We start from the raw sequence: 18795 nt of genomic DNA, 5'->3' as shown, positions 1-18795 counted from the left end.
TCCATTAATTTCATCCTCCATTCTTCCATCGTTGGTAATTCTTCTTGCCTCCATTTTTGGGCCAATAGTATTCTTGCTGCTGTTACTGCATATAGAAAAAGCTTACATTCCTTTATATTTATTTCATTTCCAACAATACCCAAGAGAAATGCTTCTGGTGATTCCTGTTCTCATTCTGAAGCAAAGTTCTTAACCAAAGGTACTATTTCTGGGTTAGCGGAGTCTGTAACCTGAAGTGTCTGTAACCTGAAGCATCTGTAACCCGAGGTACCACTATAGTGATGTATGGAAGTGAGAGCTGGACCATAAAGAAGGCTGGTCACCGAAGAATTGATGCTTTTGAATTGTGGTGCTGGAGGAGACTCTTGAGAGTCCCACAGACTGCAAGAAGATCAAACCTCTGCATTCTGAAGGAAATCAGCTCACTGGAAGGACAGGTCCTGAAGCTGAGGCGCCAATACTTTGGCCACCTCATGAGAAGAGAAGACTCCCTGGAAAAGACCCTAATGTTGGGAAAGATGGAGGGCACAAGGAGAAGGGGATGACGGAGGACGAGATGGTTGGACAGTGTTCTCGAAGCTACCAACATGAGTTTGACCAAACTGTGGGAGGCAGTGGAAGACAGGAGTGCCTGGAGTGCTCTGGTTCATGGGGTCACGAAGAGTCGGACACGACTAAACAACTAAACAACAACAACAACAACAAGCCATGTATACCAAAACTCTGCTTGTGGACATTTGAACCATGTATCCTGACTTCTTAAAATAAAGCTTTCATGTTTCCTTGAGGTGGGAGCCCACACACTGTTTCCAAGGGAGGGGGCCAGGAGACAATGTTTCCTCTTAAGTTAACACTCTTTGGCAGTGGCAGAGTATAAAATGCAACTGCCCAAGGCGGGCAGGGTGATCCCCCGAGGGGGCAGAGCACAGAGGAAGCCCTCTGCATCTTGCCTTGCAAAGCAGCGTGTGCAGTGCACTCGCATGCCACAGCCCAGCAGAGGAGAAGGACTGCAACTGCTGCCAACTCTCCTCCTCTTCGCCCTGCAGGTTAGACGTGACCCAGTGACAGAGCTGCAGTTGGGAGCAAGGAAGCTGCCTAGCCAGCTCCCTCGCATGTGCAGCCCAGCAGAGAAGAGTTGCTGCAATGCTGCCAGCGACTATCCCACACTCTGCTCCGGGTCAGGCTTGACCCGGGAGTGGATCTGCTGAGGCTGGGTGTGAGAAAGCTGCCTCAGCCATTCCCTTGCACACCAGAGCCAGGCTCCAATGATTGAGCCTGTCATGGGGGCACCCAGGACCGGGGGGGGGGGGTCAGCACCTCCCACACTACACCACTGCTCTCTGGTTGTTTTTCTGCACAGGAAATCTCTGGATCAGAAAGGACAAATGCTGGCTTAGAATTTCAGTGTTTTTTAAATGAGCCACCCTACTTTCCAAGCAAGGCTTCAGTGTTAGAATCCCAGATGAAAAAAGGAGCAGGATGTAGCCAATTCTTCTTTCGTGATGTCGGTTTCCTGTGAGATTGTGCCAAAATCTTCCTGTATAAAAGCCCATTTCAATCATCATTCAATTTCTTGTAAATACCCAAGTTCTGTCATCAATAATCCTGATGCGGTTTTGAGCCAAATACTCAAGGTATGCTTAAAATATCAAGGGGGGAGCCAGAAATGTGGTACATTATACATCTTCAGAAGAGTGCAATTATGTTGAACACCCCCCTTTATCTTTGAAAGCAGCATCTCTCGCTCACATACCATATAACCTTGTGTGACTCCCATCTTAGCAATGGCATTAAAATATCTTTTATACCCAAAATAACTGCTTTGACACTTAAAACTTCCCAGGTTTTCAAACAGACAGAGTGATAATCATCATCACTTGATGTCTTCTGAATGCAAAGCAGGGAGCTCTATGGCAGGCAACTCTTAACAATAGCTCCCTGTTTCAAAACCAAAATCCTATTCCCACCTAGGCCCTTAGAAAAGACTCAGTCTTTCCTTTGTCCCAAGGCCAGTCAGAGAGCTGAAGAAGTATCTGGGGCATGTTGGTCAGGATGAGTGTAAATATTTCAGCTACTGTCAAGAGTACCATATTGAAACCTACCATTCGAACTCCACACACACATGCTGCCCTCTTTGTCCTGCAGTCAGCTTGTCTGAAGCTGGCAGGGCAGGGCAGAGAGCCAGGAATCAGGAGCTGGGAGCCAGGAGGGGAGGGCAGCCAGAAAGGCAGCCAGGAGGGCAGGACCAGAGAGCAGTCAGGATCAGAGCGCCAGCCAGGAGTCAAGAGCAAGGCTAGAAATGCAAGCCAGGCAACCTCAAGGGAGGTTCACCTGGATGTCATAGAATCACAGAATTGTTGAGTTGGAACATATACTGAGGGTCACCTAGTCCAGCTCCCTGAAATGTCATAAGTTCCTAGGAGACATCATGAAAGTGCTGGCCGCCTCAGCATCAGGAGGGGGCCGTTGGAGGACCTATTCATTGACAACACCAGGGAGGCTGGTGTTATTATTGTCACTGTCCAGCATGGTGAAATTCTGTAACTTATGTTGTCATTAGATTATTGCCTCCCATTCATTTCAATGCAAGGAAACACAAAGCAAATGGTGGGGGCATAATCAATTATGCATTGTTTCTGGACTGAAATAAACAACAGCAGGTATCGGTTGTATTCACTGAACTGATTTTTGTTCCAGACACAGGGCAAATAAACACCTCTGGCAATTTCTGCTCCCGTTTCCATCAGAATTCTCTGACATCATGAGCTAGGTGATTTGGCCAGGCCAAATCCACAACAGATTTTTATTTTTTAAAATTCTAAACTGCACTTCATCCAGACAGACCCCAGGGCTGTGTACACAAAGAACAATGGAGTAAAACCTGTTATCCAGCATAAAGCTGCAGAAATTGGAGCAAGCTGCAGACAGATGCAGCCCCCTGAAAATGCCTGGAGAAGGAAGGGGGCTCACAGACCCAGTTTCACAGGACTTTCCATTCACCATCCAAGTGCACCTTCAAACTTTGCCTCTCAGTGATCCTAGTTCTTGACCCACACAAGGGATGTTAGGCCCAGGAGCAAATTAAAAGGGTGGGTTCCTGGGGTCTTTCTGGCTTTGCAGGATGCATAGCAGCCCTGGAGGCCAAGTTTTGTTTAAAACATACAATCAAAGCCCAGCAGAAAAGACCCAGGACTTGGGGGTCCCAGGCCACCTGCTACCAACATGGCTTCTGCACTTGAGCTGAAACCTTTTGTTCTGCCTCACTCCAGAATGATTGCTCTGGGTCAGCCATGGCAGTGCCTTACACCTCAGTGGACCCATCCATTTTTCCACCCCCAGAGCTTCTAAATCCCTGTGACAGTTTGAAAATCTTTCAGCTTTCAAGTTCCACCAGAAGGCAATAACTCAACTGCCATGCACCCCTCCTCCCAGATAAAAAAGATGTGTGAGCACCATGCAAAGAAGGGGGGGGCATATGCTGACATAGAGAGGCATCTGCTGTGGGGGAACTTGCATTGTTTGTTAATAATAATTTATAAAATCCAGATTGAGAAAACTGCTTGTGGGTCTTTTAAAAATACATTTTGAGCGCAGTCATGAGCAAAGGAGGCAGCAACATTTCCCAGATCTTGCCAAATAATTCCTGCTCATCGTTGTTGGCAGGCAGACACTCTTGGCTGTCAGGAAGAGAGAAAGAAAAGGGGTAGGGGGACTGAAAGAACAGAGCCAGGCAGTTGGGATGAATTGAGCTTCATCTTTGGGAGAGGGAGGAAAATTATTTTAATATATGTTGTCATCCAAATGTTGGAGGGGCTGTTTGTTCTGAATCAATAGGTTGCTTGCCTTCATGATTCTCATTTACAAATTGCCAATTACAGCCACTGTTACCTGTCTGACATTGCATTTTTTTATCGCCTGCCTCTGTCGCTATAAAAGTGGGTCATGCATTCCACAAAGGTGTCAGTTATAAAAAACATTTTTAACGCTTGCCTAGCCATTCTTCAGGTTGCTCTTTTAGACTTCCAGTAAGGGAGTGACACAAGATAGAAACTCCAGCCCAATCCCAGTGTCTTAACGTTCCAGGTTCCATATGTCAGCATCATAGAATTGTAGAGTTGGAAGGGACCCTGAGGGTCATCTAGTCCAACCTCCTGCAGTGCAGGAATATCAACTAATGGACAGATGGCCATCCAAACTCTGATTAAATCCTCCAAGGAAGGAAAGTCCACTTCTTCCCAAGGGAGACCGTTCCACTGTCAAACAGCTCTTACTGTCAGGAAGTTCTTCCTAATGTTTAGGTGGAATCTTCTTTCTTGTAGTTTGGATCCATTGCTCCGTGTCCGCTTCTCTGGAGCAGCAGAAAACAACCTTTCTCCCTCCTCTATGTGACATCCTTTTATATATTTGAACATGGCTATCATATCACCCCTTAACCTCCTCTTCTCCAGGCTAAACATGCCCAGCTCCCTTAGCCGTTCCTCATAAGGCATCGTTTCTAGGCCTTTGACCATTTTGGTTGCCCTCCTCTGGACACGTTCCAGTTTGTCAGTGTCCTTCTTGAACTGTGGTGCCCAGAACTGGACACAGTACTCCAGGTGAGGTCTGACCAGACCAGAATACAGTGGCACTATTACTTCCCTTGATCTAGATGCTATACTCCTATTGATGCAGCCCAGAATTGCATTGGCTTCCTTAGCTGCCGCGTCACACTGTTGGCTCATGTCAAGTTTGTGGTCAACCAAGACTCCTAGAGCCTTTTCACATGTACTGCTCTCAAGCCAGGTGTCACCCATCTTGTATTTGTGCCTCTCATTTTTTTTGCCCAAGTGCAATACTTTACATTTCTCCCTGTTAAAATTCATCTTGTTTGTTTTGGCCCAGTTCTCTAATCTGTCAAGGTCGTTTTGAAGTGTGATCCTGTCCTCTGGGGTGTTAGCCACCCCTCCCAGTTTGGTGTCATCTGCAAATTTGATCAGGATGCCCTTGAGTCCATCATCCAAATCGTTGATAAAGATGTTGAATAAGACCGGGCCCAAGACAGAACCCTGTGGCACCCCACTAGTCACTCTTCTCCAGGATGAAGAGGAACCATTGATGAGCACCCTTTGGGTCCGGTCAGTCAGCTAGTTACAAATATGTGGAGAAACGTGACTCAAAGAAGCAGGAGGCCCAGGGTCCGCTCTGATTGTCTAGAAATACACAATCGCTTTGAGGTCCTCTCCCCTAGCATGGAAGACGAAGAGCAGACTCCATTTGAGGATCTCTCCCTCATTACAGTCGATCACGTATATGAAGATGAGCAGCAAAGTCAGTCCTCAGGGAATGTGCAGGCGACCTTGGAACGGACCGCTCACGGAAGAACCCTGACCAAACCTAAGAGAAGGCGTGTAGTGGTGATAGGGGATTCCCTACTGAGGGGAACAGAAGCAGTGATCTGTGGGCCTGACAAGATGTCTCGGGAAGTGTGCTGTCTCCCCGGGGCTAAGATCCAAGATGTAACTGAACGACTGCAAGGAATCATAAAACCCACTGACAAATACCCCTTCCTCTTGGTTCATGTGGGAACCAATGACACTGCAAGCAATAGCCTCCAGAAGATCAAAAGAGACTACGAGGCTCTGGGCAGGAAATTGAAGCAATTAAATGCACAAATCGTCATCTCATCTGTCCTCCCAGTTGAACGACGTGGCCCAGGGAGAGAGAGGAAAATAGTGGAAGTAAACAGCTGGCTTCGCAAATGGTGTAAACAGGAACGGTTTGGATTCTTAGATCACGGACTGCAGTTTCTTGAGGATGGACTTCTGGCAAGCGATGGGCTGCACCTCACAACGGTTGGGAGGAATGTTTTTGCCAAAAAACTAAGAAACCTCATCAGGAGGGCTTTAAACTGACTAATGTGGGGGAGGGAGACAGTGCTCCTGAAGGTAGGAGTCTATTAATTGATGAAGATGATCATCCAAATGTCATAGACCAAATGGAGCAAACAGCAAGCAGACCTAGTGGTGGGAGGAAAAAATCCTTAAATAAGAGACACGGGGGAATGACTAATGGACTTCAATGTCTGTACACTAATGCACAAAGCATGGGAAATAAACAAGATGAGCTTGAGCTCTTGGTACAGCAAACTAAATATGACATAATAGGCATCACTGAAACCTGGTGGGATAAGTCCCACGATTGGAATGTAAAAATGGAGGGATACAATCTATTTCAGAGAAACAGACCAGACAAGAAAGGAGGAGGAGTGGCGTTATATGTCAGGGATGTGTATACCTGTGAAGAGATCCAAGATTTAGAACCTCAAAGCCAAAGTGAGAGCATTTGGGTCAAAATTAAGGGAGAGAAGAATAATAGTGACCTCATTGTGGGAGTTTACTATAGATCCCCAAGCCAAACGGAGGACATAGATGATGCCTTCCTGGAACAGATGGCCAAGCATGCAAAAGGAAGGGAGATAGTAGTAATGGGGGACTTCAATTACCCAGATATTTGTTGGATGTCAAACTCAGCCAAGAGCATAAGGTCAAACAGATTCCTCACTGGCCTTGCAGACAACTTCATTGTCCAGAAAGTGGGAGAAGCAACAAGAGGAACAGCCATTTTAGATCTGGTCCTAACCAATGTCGATGACCTGGTTAATGGGGTAGAAGTGGAAGGATCATTAGGCGCAAGTGATCATGCTCTTCTGAAGTTTACTATACAACGGAAAGGAGCAGCCAAGCATACTAGGACTCAATTTCTTGACTTTAAGAAAGCCGACTTCATAAAACTTAGGGAAGTGCTGGGTGAGATCCCATGGACAGTAATACTAAAAGGAAAGGGAGTTCATGATGGCTGGGAGTTTGTTAAGAGGGAGATAGTAAAAGCACAACTTCAGGCAATACCAATGAGACGGAAACATGGAAGGTGCCTAAAGAAGCCAGGGTGGCTATCTAAAGAACTTTTAACTGAGTTAAGATTAAAAAAGGATGTGTACAAAAAATGGAAAAGGGGGGAAACCACCAAAGAGGAATTCAAACAAATAGCCAGCACGTGTAGACACAAAGTCAGAAAAGCTAAAGCACAGAATGAACTCAGGCTTGCTAGAGAGGTTAAAAGCAACAAAAAAGGCTTCTATGGGTATGTTCGTAGCAAAAGGAAGAACAAAGAAACAGTGGGGTCCCTCAGAGGAGAAGATGGTGAAATGCAAACAGGGGACACAGAAAGGGCTGAACTCCTCAATGCCTTCTTTGCCTCAGTCTTCTCCGATAAAGAAAACAATGCCCGACCTGAAGAATCTGGAGGAAATGATTCAGCAGAGGAAACACAGCCCAGAATAACTAAGGAGATAGTACAAGAATACTTGGCTAGTTTAGATGTATTCAAGTCTCCAGGGCCAGATGAACTGCATCCAAGAGTATTAAAAGAACTGGCAGATGTGATCTCAGAACCACTGGCAATCATCTTTGAGAATTCCTGGAGAACAGGCGAAGTCCCGGCAGACTGGAGGAGGGCAAATGTTGTCCCTATTTTCAAAAAGGGGAAAAGAGAGGACCCAAATAATTACCGCCCAGTCAGTCTAACATCAATACCAGGGAAGATTCTGGAGCAGATCATTAAGCAAACAATCTGTGAGCACCTAGAAAGGAATGCTGTGATCACCAATAGTCAGCATGGATTTCTGAAAAATAAGTCATGTCAGACTAACCTGATCTCATTTTTTGACAGAATTACAAGCCTGGTAGATGAAGGGAATGCAGTGGATGTAGTCTACCTTGATTTCAGCAAGGCATTTGACAAGGTGCCCCATGATATTCTTGTAAAGAAGCTGGTAAAATGCGGTCTTGACTATGCTACCACTCAGTGGATTTGTAACTGGCTGACTGACCGGACCCAAAGGGTGCTCATCAATGGTTCCTCTTCATCCTGGAGAAGAGTGACTAGTGGGGTGCCACAGGGTTCTGTCTTGGGCCCGGTCTTATTCAACATCTTTATCAACGACTTGGATGATGGACTCAAGGGCATCCTGATCAAATTTGCAGATGACACCAAACTGGGAGGGGTGGCTAACACCCCAGAAGACAGGATCACACTTCAAAACGACCTTGACAGATTAGAGAACTGGGCCAAAACAAACAAGATGAATTTTAACAGGGAGAAATGTAAAGTATTGCACTTGGGCAAAAAAAATGAGAGGCACAAATACAAGATGGGTGACACCTGGCTTGAGAGCAGTACATGTGAAAAGGATCTAGGAGTCTTGGTTGACCACAAACTTAACATGAGCCAGCAGTGTGACGCGGCAGCTAAAAAAGCCAATGCAATTCTAGGCTGCATCAATAGGAGTATAGCATCTAGATCAAGGGAAGTTATAGTGCCACTGTATTCTGCTCTGGTCAGACCTCACCTGGAGTACTGTGTCCAGTTCTGGGCACCACAGTTCAAGAAGGACACTGACAAACTAGAACGTGTACAGAGGAGGGCAACCAAAATGGTCAAAGGCCTGGAAACAATGCCTTATGAGGATCGGCTAAGGGAGCTGGGCATGTTTAGCCTGGAGAAGAGGAGGTTAAGGGGTGATATGATAGCCATGTTCAAATATATAAAAGGATGTCACATAGAGGAGGGAGAAAGGTTGTTTTCTGCTGCTCCAGAGAAGCGGACACGGAGCAATGGATACAAACTACAAGAAAGAAGATTCCACCTAAACATTAGGAAGAACTTCCTGACAGTAAGAGCTGTTCGACAGTGGAATTTGCTGCCAAGGAGTGTGGTGGAGTCTCCTTCTTTGGAGGTCTTTAAGCAGAGGCTTGACAACCATATGTCAGGAGTGCCCTGATGGTGTTTCCTGCTTGGCAGGGGGTTGGACTCGATGACCCTTGTGGTCTCTTCCAACTCTATGATTCTATTCTATTCTATTCTATTCTATTCTATTCTATTCTATTCTATTCTATTCTAAATCCACTGAGTGGTAGCATAGTCAAGACCGCATTTTACCAGCTTCTTTACAAGAATATCATGGGGCACCTTGTCAAATAACTTGCTGAAATCAAGGTAGGCTACATCCACTGCGTTCCCTTCATCTACCAGGCTTGTAATTCTGTCAAAAAATGAGATCAGGTTAGTCTGACATGACTTATTTTTCAGAAATCCATGCTGACTATTGGTGATCACAGCATTCCTTTCTAGGTGCTCACAGACTGTTTGCTTAATGATCTGCTCCAGAATCTTCCCTGGTATTGATGTCAGACTGACTGGGCGGTAATTATTTGGGTCCTCTCTTTTCCCCTTTTTGAAAATAGAGACAACATTTGCCCTCCTCCAGTCTGCCGGGACTTCGCCTGTTCTCCAGGAATTCTCAAAGATGATTGCCAGTGGTTCTGAGATCACATCTGCTAGTTCTTTTAATACTCTTGGATGCAGTTCATCTGGCCCTGGAGACTTGAATACATCTAAACTAGCCAAGTATTCTTGTACTATCTCCTTAGTTATTCTGGGCTGTGTTTCCTCTGCTGAATCATTTGCTCCAAATTCTTCAGGTCGGACATTGTTTTCTTTATCGGAGAAGACTGAGGCAAAGAAGGCATTGAGGAGTTCAGCCCTTTCTGTGTCTCCTGTTTGCATTTCACCATCTTCTCCTCTGAGTGACCCCACTGTTTCTTTGTTTTTCCTTTTGCTACGAACATACCCATAGAAGCCTTTTTTGTTGCTTTTAACCTCTCTAGCAAGCCTGAGTTCATTCTGTGCTTTAGCTTTTCTGACTTTGTGTCTACACGTGCTGGCTATTTGTTTGAATTCCTCTTTGGTGGTTTCCCCACTTTTCCATTTTTTGTACACATCCTTTTTAAATCTTAACTCAGTTAAAAGTTCTTTAGATAGCCACCCTGGCTTTTTTAGGCACCTTCCATGTTTCCATCTCATTGGTATTGCCTGAAGTTTTGCTTTTACTATCTCCCTCTTAACAAACTCCCAGCCATCATGAACTCCCTTTCCTTTTAGTATTACTGTCCATGGGATCTCACCCAGCACTTCCCTAAGTTTTATGAAGTATAATAATCCAAGCAACAATGAAGAACATAAGAGCCAATGGCTCATCTAGTCCAGCATCATCCAGTTCTCACAGGGCCAGCCAGATGCCCCTGCAAAACCCGTGAGCTGGACCCGAGCACACACACTCTCCCTACCTGTAGCTTCCAGCAACTGGTTTTTTGGAAGCATTGCTGCTTCCAGCTGTGGAGGCAGAGTATAGTCATCATGGGTGGCAGCCACCGATCGCTTCCGAGTCCTTCAAGCACACTGCCTGGCCCTCTAATGTCAGCATGCCATGTGCACATGCCCCACAACTTGCGTGCATGTTGTGAGCACACCCTGCAGTGTGCATGCATGGCCACTGGGGAATTTTGAGGGGGCCTGTCCCTGCTCCTTGAATTCCATCCTCCATGAATTTATCTTACCCTCTTTTAAAGCCATCCCAGTTGGAGGCCATCCCTGCCTCCTGGCAGAGCAAGTTCCATAGTCCAGCGATGCGTTCCATGGAGAAGTTCTTTTTTCCTTTTTTTACCTGTCCTGACAGGGAGCGTTCCATTAGAGAAGATTCCCACTTCAGCAAGTGAAGGGAACCATGCGAAGCAAACAGATCAAGGGCCTTCAAGGGTGAACCCCAGAAGGCCAAGCCTGCCCATCCTAGGAGCCTTTTGCAGCCTCCTGTCTGTTCAGCATACATCACTCCCTCCCTACAGGAAAGGTGGATGCAATATCAGAGAAATGTTAGGAGTTTAACCGAGGCCAATGTCTCATCTGCCCAGCAGGCAGCTCACCTTTCTCTGCTCCAGCCACCCTCCTCAGCACAGCTGAGTCTCATCAGATCAAGGCATTTAGGGAGGTGGAAAGAGCCACCCATGCGAATTTGCCTTCCAGTGCACTTTCAGTCAATTTCCTGCTGCTGTAATTCCTTCCTTCCAGCCTCATGCCTGGCCGAACACTTACCTGATTTGACCCTCACTTTTAATTGTCCTTTAAAAAAAGAAAGAAATAATGATAGTAGAGATATCTTCATTTACCATAGTTTTCAGGAATAACAAAGAAACAATAAAACGAAGATCAATGAATGTATGAAGCAAATTATTGCAGTTGGAATAAAATGGACAGAACGTTCAGGACACTTTGCAGACTGTAATAAAATAGATTCTGCAAAGGGACATTTCAGAAGTCATATAGAGTCATAGAACTGTAGCGTTGGAAGGGACCACAAGGGTCATCTAGTCCAACCCCCTGCAATGCAGGAATTTCAACTAAAGTATCTTAACCAAAGATGGCTATCCAACCTCTGCCTAAGAACTTCCAAGGAAGGTGAGTCCACCACCTTCTGATGGAATCCATTCCCCTGCAAAACAGCTCTTACTGCCAGAAAGTTCTTTGTGAGCCAGATTCTTGTAACTTTTCTTGTACCTTGAAGACATGTGTTGTTGAGGGCTGTGCAGTGCACTGTTTTTATTTATAAATCATAGGAACAGAAACCATACAGCATCCAGATGGCCTCATTTCATAACCCTTGTGATGGGTTACATACTCAAGCAAGACAATGTCCCACATCCTCTCAAACCACCCAGCCCTAGAGGGACCTCATGCAGACTTCCAATGTTTGGCAATTTTGAGTCTGGCTGCAGCAGAGCTAGCAACCCTTTGTGAGCAAGGGAAAGTCGCTTTCAACAGCCTGGCAGGAGAGCTAATTCTGTCTGGGTCCAGGGTTAGAGATTGTTTTGTTATTGCATAGAGGTCCTTGGGTAGATACCTATTCTTGGATGCCTCACGTTTTTATCTTTCCAGTGTTTTGCCACTATAACCCTTGCTGCTGACGTTGCATACATAAATAGCCTAGTTTTGTTTTTGGGAATGCCTCACGTTGCCACCTTCCTCTCTTCCTTCAAATCCATTTTCAAAACACACCTTTTTCTGGATATTTTCCGAGCAAAGCCCAGGTCACAAAGCACAGCGTAAGGCAGCTATCCCTGTTCCTTTTAAAGTTAGCCCTTTATGCCAGACCATGAAAATGGAATCTTGTTTCGCACTTAGCTCAGTGGCAAAGCATCTGTTTTGGATACAGGAGGTTGCAGGTGCAATCCCCAAGCTCTCCAGGTGGGGCTGGGAAGGCACCTGGCCTGAAATCCTGGACAGCTGCTGCCAGTCAGTGCAGACAATACAGGGCAGAGCCTGACTTGGTGTGAAGCAGCTTTCTTTGCAGTGCTGGCATTGGGGAAAGTGGTTCCCTCCACATGTGGTTGAGCTGCAGCTCCCATCATTTCTGGCCATTGACTATGCTGGCTAGGACTGATGGGAGTTGTGGTCCAAGAGGAGGCCTGCAGGTTCTCCATCCCTGGCTTAATGAGTGACCTGGGTTGTCACTCTAACCACATTGTCTTTTTTCAAACCACCTTCCACTTTCTAGAATAAAGCACAATACCTTAACAGAAATGCATTGAGCAAATGATTTGCTGAGCTGACCTGTTCAGGACTGCCTTGCTTGTGTGTTGCTTCCTGGGCTACCACTAACCCCCCCCCCCCCCGTGCTCATGTTTCTCCAGGAGAAGCAAGTGGACGAGCTCTCTGCAGTGAGGCAGACATTGCAGGCAGACCTGGAGACCTCCATCCGCCGCATTGCGGACTTGCAGGTGGCTCTGGAAGAAGTGCAGTCGAGTGACGACAGTGATAGGGAGAGGTGAGTGTGCTGGCAGGACTGGGTCTCCGCCTCTCAAGCCAGCCTGCTGCTTCCCCCGCACCCTTCCTCTTCAGACTCTGGGCTCCTGGCAGGGCTGCCTGCGGGTGCTTTCGACTGGCACCATTCAAGAGGCCTGGTTGTCTGTGTGAAAAAAATCAAAACTTGTGAAATCAATATTATTATTTTTTTAAAAAAGTGCCTGGGGGTGGAGCCCCCAGTGCAGTGTGTGAAGAAAAGCCAGAAGGCACAGCCCCAGAGAGCCTTCCCAGGTCAAGGGGTGGGGTGGAGCAGAGCTGGCTGGAGTTGGGGCTTTGGAGCTGGGTGCTCTGGGTGGGTGCGCTTTCACATCTCAGTGCCCCTGTGAAGTAGTGCAGCTAGGAAATGGTGGCTGTGGCACATACTGTCTGGCCAGCTGTGTGTGGAAAGGCCCAAAACTCAGCAGGAGGCTATCTGCTTGGCCTGCAGAAGGCTCCTGGTCCAATCCCTGATGAAGAGCCTTGCAGGGACTGGACCAGGTGACCCTGGGCATTCCCTTCCAGCTGTACGATTATGTGATGCCTGAAAACCTGGAGAACCCTTGTCAGTCAATGCAGACAGCACTGATCTGTCTCAGCAGAAGGCAGATTCCTATGGTGTGTTGTGTGCAGATACACATCCATACAGCTTCCATCTTTTAGGACAGGGGTTTCCTTTTAGAGCTTCCCCGCTGCCTAATCTAACTTCAGCATGGAACAAACCACACTCCATGAAATGATGCATTGCATGGAGAGAGTGGAAGAAGAGGTTTTTCCCCTGGTCACACTGGAACTCATGGATGTTATTGTTGTTGTTGTCCTGCCTTTTTCCCTGACAGACTCAAGTCAGCTTACAGATAAAATAGGAACAGCTAAAAACAAAGGCAGTGTGTGTGGGGATCACTTAAAAACAATTAAACATTAATAGAATTTAAACTATACACACACACACACACACACACAGAGAGAGAGAGTTATCTAAATATTGTAGCTAAATATTGGTAGTGTCCCTCATGCTGTGCATAGCTAAAGTATGGAACTCTCTGCCACAGGAGGCAGTGATGGCCATCAAGTTAAATGGCTTTAAGAGAGGATTGGACTAATTCATGGTGGGGGCTGCCAATGGCCATGCTCTGCATCTACAGTTGAAGGCAGTGATGCTGCTGCAGGAAAGGAGAGGGCTTCCTATAATGGGCATCTGGCTGGCCCCTGAGAGAACAGGATGCTGGACTAGATGGGCCATTGGCCTGATCCAGGAGGCTTTTCTTGTGGCTTTTTGAGTGTAGGGCCAGGCAAGTTCTCTCAGTGAGGTTTCCCCTCCTAATTTGTCAAAGGCCAGAGCAGAGCAGCTCCTTGAGTCTCTGCTGAAAACCTCTCATCTTTGTGGCAGCATCACGTGATGGACTCACTTTGCAGAGGGATGACTCAGTGCACGAGGTGGAGAGAAACCAGTCTGGAGCCAATGCATTTCCACACTTCCTCCTGGTGGATGGGAACTCGACCTTTAGTGTTTGACTCTGGGGTGAGGGTATTGAGCAGGAAAGGGAACTGGTCCCAGGAGCTGAAAACAACAAAAGAACCTTAAAAAAGTAAAAAAGCGGCGAGAGCAACTTGGCCTCAATCTGATGCCTCCTGGGGTTCCACTGTGCATAATCAGGAGCAGTGAGGTTGAGACGTGTGCTGCATCGAGTCCACCTGAAGCTGCTCCTGCCCCCTGAAGGTCATAGATGTGCAAAGTTAGATGAGACTATGAAACTCACTGCCACAAGACATGTTCCTGGCCTTTGGCTAAGGTAGTTTTTAAAAAGGGTTAGAGTAATCCATGGCAGGTAGAGCGGGAATGAAGATGAGTCAATTCTCATGTTAATGTGAACCTGCTTGATTCCTGGTTTCTGAAACTGTGTGAACCAAAATGAAGCCATCTTTCTGTGTGAACTGACCTGTACAAACAGGCCATAAGGCATTGCTGGAAATCTCAGGGAGAAAGAAGAGGCTTGTGATGATCTCATCGCAACCTGTAGTGGGCGGGTGAGATGATGCTGAAATCTAAACTGTCCCAGCCATGCTCATAGCAAGAACTTTCGACAAACCACCCAGACAAACAGAGGATTCAGTGCCCAGAGGCAAGCTAAACCAGAGGGTAATTCCTTCACTGATACACCATCATACACTGATACACTGATACACAGGTTGAGCTGTGGAATACCCCAATTTTGGAGGGATGCAGAAGGATTATTGAGGGAAGCCTGAAGGAGGGGGCAATGCCTCTCACCTTGTAGCTAAGACACTTTTTGTAGAATTTAAATTACAGTGGTACCTCGGGTTACATACGCTTCAGGTTACATACGCTTCAGGTTACAGACTCCGCTAACCCAGAAATAGTACCTCGGGTTAAGAACTTTGCTTCAGGATGAGAACAGAAATCATGCAGTAGCGGTGTGGCAGCAGCGGGAGGCCCCATTAGCTAAAGTGGTGCTTCAGGTTAAGAACAGTTTCAGGTTAAGTACAGACCTCCAGAACGAATTAAGTACTTAACCCAAGATACCACTGTATCTGAATTTTGTGCAGTTTCCCCACAAGGTATTATGTATAAAATGCATATATTTATTAAAATATCACACAAACATGCACTATTGTGAGATTTGTTTGAAGAAATGTGTGTATTGGGAGAAGTGCAAAGTAAAATGCCGACAAATTTTCATGAGGCCTTAAAAAAAAGGCATATGGAATGTGGAAACATGGCAAAGTGACCTTAATATTGGGAAAAAAAGTGAAACGGAGACTGAACTTGACAGATTTGTCACGCACCCCAGGGAGGGCTGTCCAGTTGTTATTAGCAACTCCTGCAACTAAGCTGGTGCCAAATGTCTTGCTCTGCATTCCTTTGGACCACATCAGCAAGACTGAGAGGAGGTCTTGTCATTTGGGCAGCTCAGGACCTCCAGACACCCTACGTTGGCTTGTGCCCCAGGGAGGTCACCGGTGCTAACACAGCAGTTTGATTTCAACCCCAGAAGCTCAGTCCATTGTCTCTCAAGTCAGACAGATATAACAACAGTATATCAGCTCCTTTGTAAGGTAAGAGAATACTTTGGCAAACACGAGCCCAGAGCCAAGCCAAGCTGAGCCTTGCAAGTGGCTGGCTGAGGAGCTCTCCTCAGCCGGCGAGAATTTATGGATGGAGGCCACTGCGTAAGTGATTTGGCTTGCAGCTGCCATAATTAGCAGACTTCTATTCAGAAGCGTATGCCTTGGCATGGTTTCTGAGCAGCCAGGCTTCAAAGGAAAAGCATTTTGTTTTGTGTGTCTCCCCCTCTCACTCCCAATTTGGTTGTGGTTTTTCCCTCTCTCTCCCTCTCTCATTGGCAGTTGGGTGCTTTCTTCTCTGTCAAATAAAATGCATAAAACGAATGACATGAAGTGAAGGCAAACATGACAGCAGGGGCCACTCACAATGTAAACTTTCTGTGAGCAGCCAAACTATTCCGACCCTGCCCCGGAGCAGCCAGCAAATTCCTCTCACGTAGGCCTGCCTTGCTCAAAGTTGGGCTCTGCTTCCCCTGCACGCTTGGAGGGATGCTGAGCCATCCTCCAGGAGCCCAACCCGGAACATCTTTGCTATCTCAGCTTTTCCAGGGGTTGGTGGAGTTACAGCACCCGAGGGGCACCTCCCAATGTTGCTGGACTGCCGTTCCCATCGTCTGTGGCCGTTGGCCATGTTCACTGAAGCTGATGGGAGTTGTAGTTCAGCAACATCTGGAGGCCTCAAGGTTCCCTGCCTGTGGGTGATAGCAGGTTGCAGGGAAAGGGCACCACAAAGGGATCACATGCTCCATTTCCCATGCTCTGTTGGCCTCTGTAAAATAACTTTCCACCATTCCCTGGTGCTAATGGAAAACAGTTCACTGACTGAAATGCATCTATCTTTTGGAATGCACATCATACTGAAAATAGTATACAAATCTTCATTATATAAGGGAGATTGCTTGCAAAATGTGTATGTTAGGATAATTCTATACTAAAATGCTGGTGAATTTTGCACTTTTGACTGTGTAAATGTGGCAAACTGAAATTAATATTAGGAAAATGAGAAGCTGAGGGAAACTGAAATTGACACATTCACTCATCTGTAGTTGTGTCTTTCTTTCACCACAAATTAGGGATGCGTATATATGGTGTCGTGTTTAGAGTGTCGGATGAGGACCGTCTATTGCAGGGGTAGGCAACCTAAGGCCCAGGAGCCGGATGAGGCCCAATCACCATCTCAATCGGGCCCACAGGTGGTCTTGGAATCAGCATGTTTTTATATGAGTAGAATTTGTCCTTTTATTTAAAATGCATCTCTGAGTTATTTCTGGGGCATAGGAATTCGTTCATATTTTTTTCCCCAAAATATAGTCCAGCCCCCCACAAGGTCTGAGGGACAGTGGACCGGCCCACGGCTGAAAACGGTTGCTGACTCCTGGTCTGTTGCAACCCTAATCCTGGGGTTGGTTAGCAAAGCAAAAAGTGTTACTGTTGTAAAGTTCTGTGGAAAGGTCTAGGAGAGCCAATGTTAGACTAGGACCTGGGAGACCCAGGTTCAAATCCCCTCTTGGCCGTGAAGCTCACTGGGTGACCTTGGGCCCATCACGGCCTCTCTCAGCCTAACCTACCTCACGGGGTGGTTGTGAGGATGAAATGAGGGTATGCCACCTTGAGCTCCTTGGAGGAAAGGTGGGATGTTTGTGTGCCTGTATGTGTGCACGTGTGTGTGTGTGTGTGTATTTGCGTGGTTGTGTGCAAATAAAGGTACCACAGGGATCCTTTGCTTTATGATAAGATTTTCCTAAATAAAAACAATCACTTAGACTCCCCCACAGGTTTTTTAAAAAGTGAAGGTTCTTTGCTCCCACCCTTTCCTTAAAGGAAGATCCTTCTGAACATTTCCTCCAGCAAAAGGGCTGCCGGGGGCAAGTGCATGTCTCTGTTTCAGGGGAGTCTGCTGCAGAAGGGATGGACAATATTAGTCCTCACTGGGAAGAGTGACTGATCCCTGTCTGTCTCTCCTCTCTCCCATGTAGTGTTCAGACGGCTCGAGAATCGCTCAGCTCAAGAGGAGACACGTAAGTGAACTCCAACGGGAAATGCCTGATTCAAGCTTACGTGGGACTAGAGGATAAAACACATTGATTAACAACTGCAAAAAGTACACTCATTGAACAGCAGCCCAAATATGGGGGTGTGTGAGAGAGAGATGGTCCATGCCCTTCCATTTGTTTCCAATCAATTTTTCAGATTTATCCCCTTTTACATTTGCTGAGCCCACATTGATCTTCCCAAATGCTATGCCTCTTAACATACAGCAGATATTAACAGCTTCTTCAATCTCTGCCCTCCTGCCTCTGCAAATAAATGGGAGTTTCTATTGTCTCAATAGGTTCAGTAGTGGGATAGTCTTCAGGTTTTTAGAACCAGCTTGATTTTTCAATGGGTCATAAAGAAGGAGGAGATACCTCAAAAGTTCATGAGAAGTTGAGCTGATGGACTATGCTGAAATGGCAAAGCTGATTGGTAAACTCAGAAACCAAGAGGACAAAAACTTTTAAAAGAATTGGGAAAAAAAAATATAACATATCTAGGAGACCCCTGCAAGCAAATGGAAACAACTGGCAGGATTTTAATCTACTTGTAATGTAACAGATACTATCGATAATTTGGATTGAAATAAAATATAGAGTATTGAATAATATGCAGTTGTAAATGTTGATAATGTTAACGGAAACTGTTAACAGAAAAATCTGAGAGCTCCCTTGGACACACAAAAAAGGACACCAGCCAGGAATACCAGAGCAAAACAGCAGCCAGTAGGCTTGGTCTTTATTGAAGACTGTGGCGCCAGGACTCCCGCCTGCCGCCAGGTGGAACAAGATGGAAGCCCTGAACAAAAGAGCCCCCAAACTTTTATTAGCTGCTAATCCCCATGTTACCCCCCCCCCAAACTACATCACTCATACATCATGGTTATATCGTGCAAGGGGAGGTCTGGTGGCAGTAATTTGAGCATCCTGGACCCTACCCCATGGTTCTCCTTGCCCTCCACCAAAC

The 18795-nt window shown here is 46.3% G+C and overlaps 1 protein-coding gene across 8 annotated transcripts in view; it reads left to right on the top strand.

The window, feature by feature from the left end:
- The window catches only part of MYO18B (myosin XVIIIB), a 256252-nt gene that overhangs the window by 197350 nt on the left and 40107 nt on the right, over positions 1–18795 (top strand). For 5 of the 8 annotated variants that reach the window (XR_014506212.1, XR_014506214.1, XM_083418971.1 and 2 more), the window contains 2 exons: positions 12561–12694; positions 17772–17813. Coding sequence is in view for 5 of the 8 variants with exons in the window: in XM_083418971.1 (XP_083275097.1) it covers positions 12561–12694; positions 17772–17813 (176 nt within the window). In the remaining 3 variants the exon portion in view is untranslated. The remainder of the gene's footprint in view (positions 1–12560; positions 12695–17771; positions 17814–18795) is intronic. The other 3 variants (XR_014506213.1, XM_083418972.1, XM_083418975.1) reach the window with 1 other exon arrangement.

This window comes from Podarcis tiliguerta (assembly GCF_965153285.1).
Source record: "Podarcis tiliguerta genome assembly, chromosome: 16".
Classification (NCBI taxonomy): Eukaryota; Metazoa; Chordata; class Lepidosauria; order Squamata; family Lacertidae; genus Podarcis; species Podarcis tiliguerta.
The sequence above is the reverse complement of the archived record's forward strand: the minus strand, read 5'-3'. Positions and strand labels throughout refer to the sequence as shown.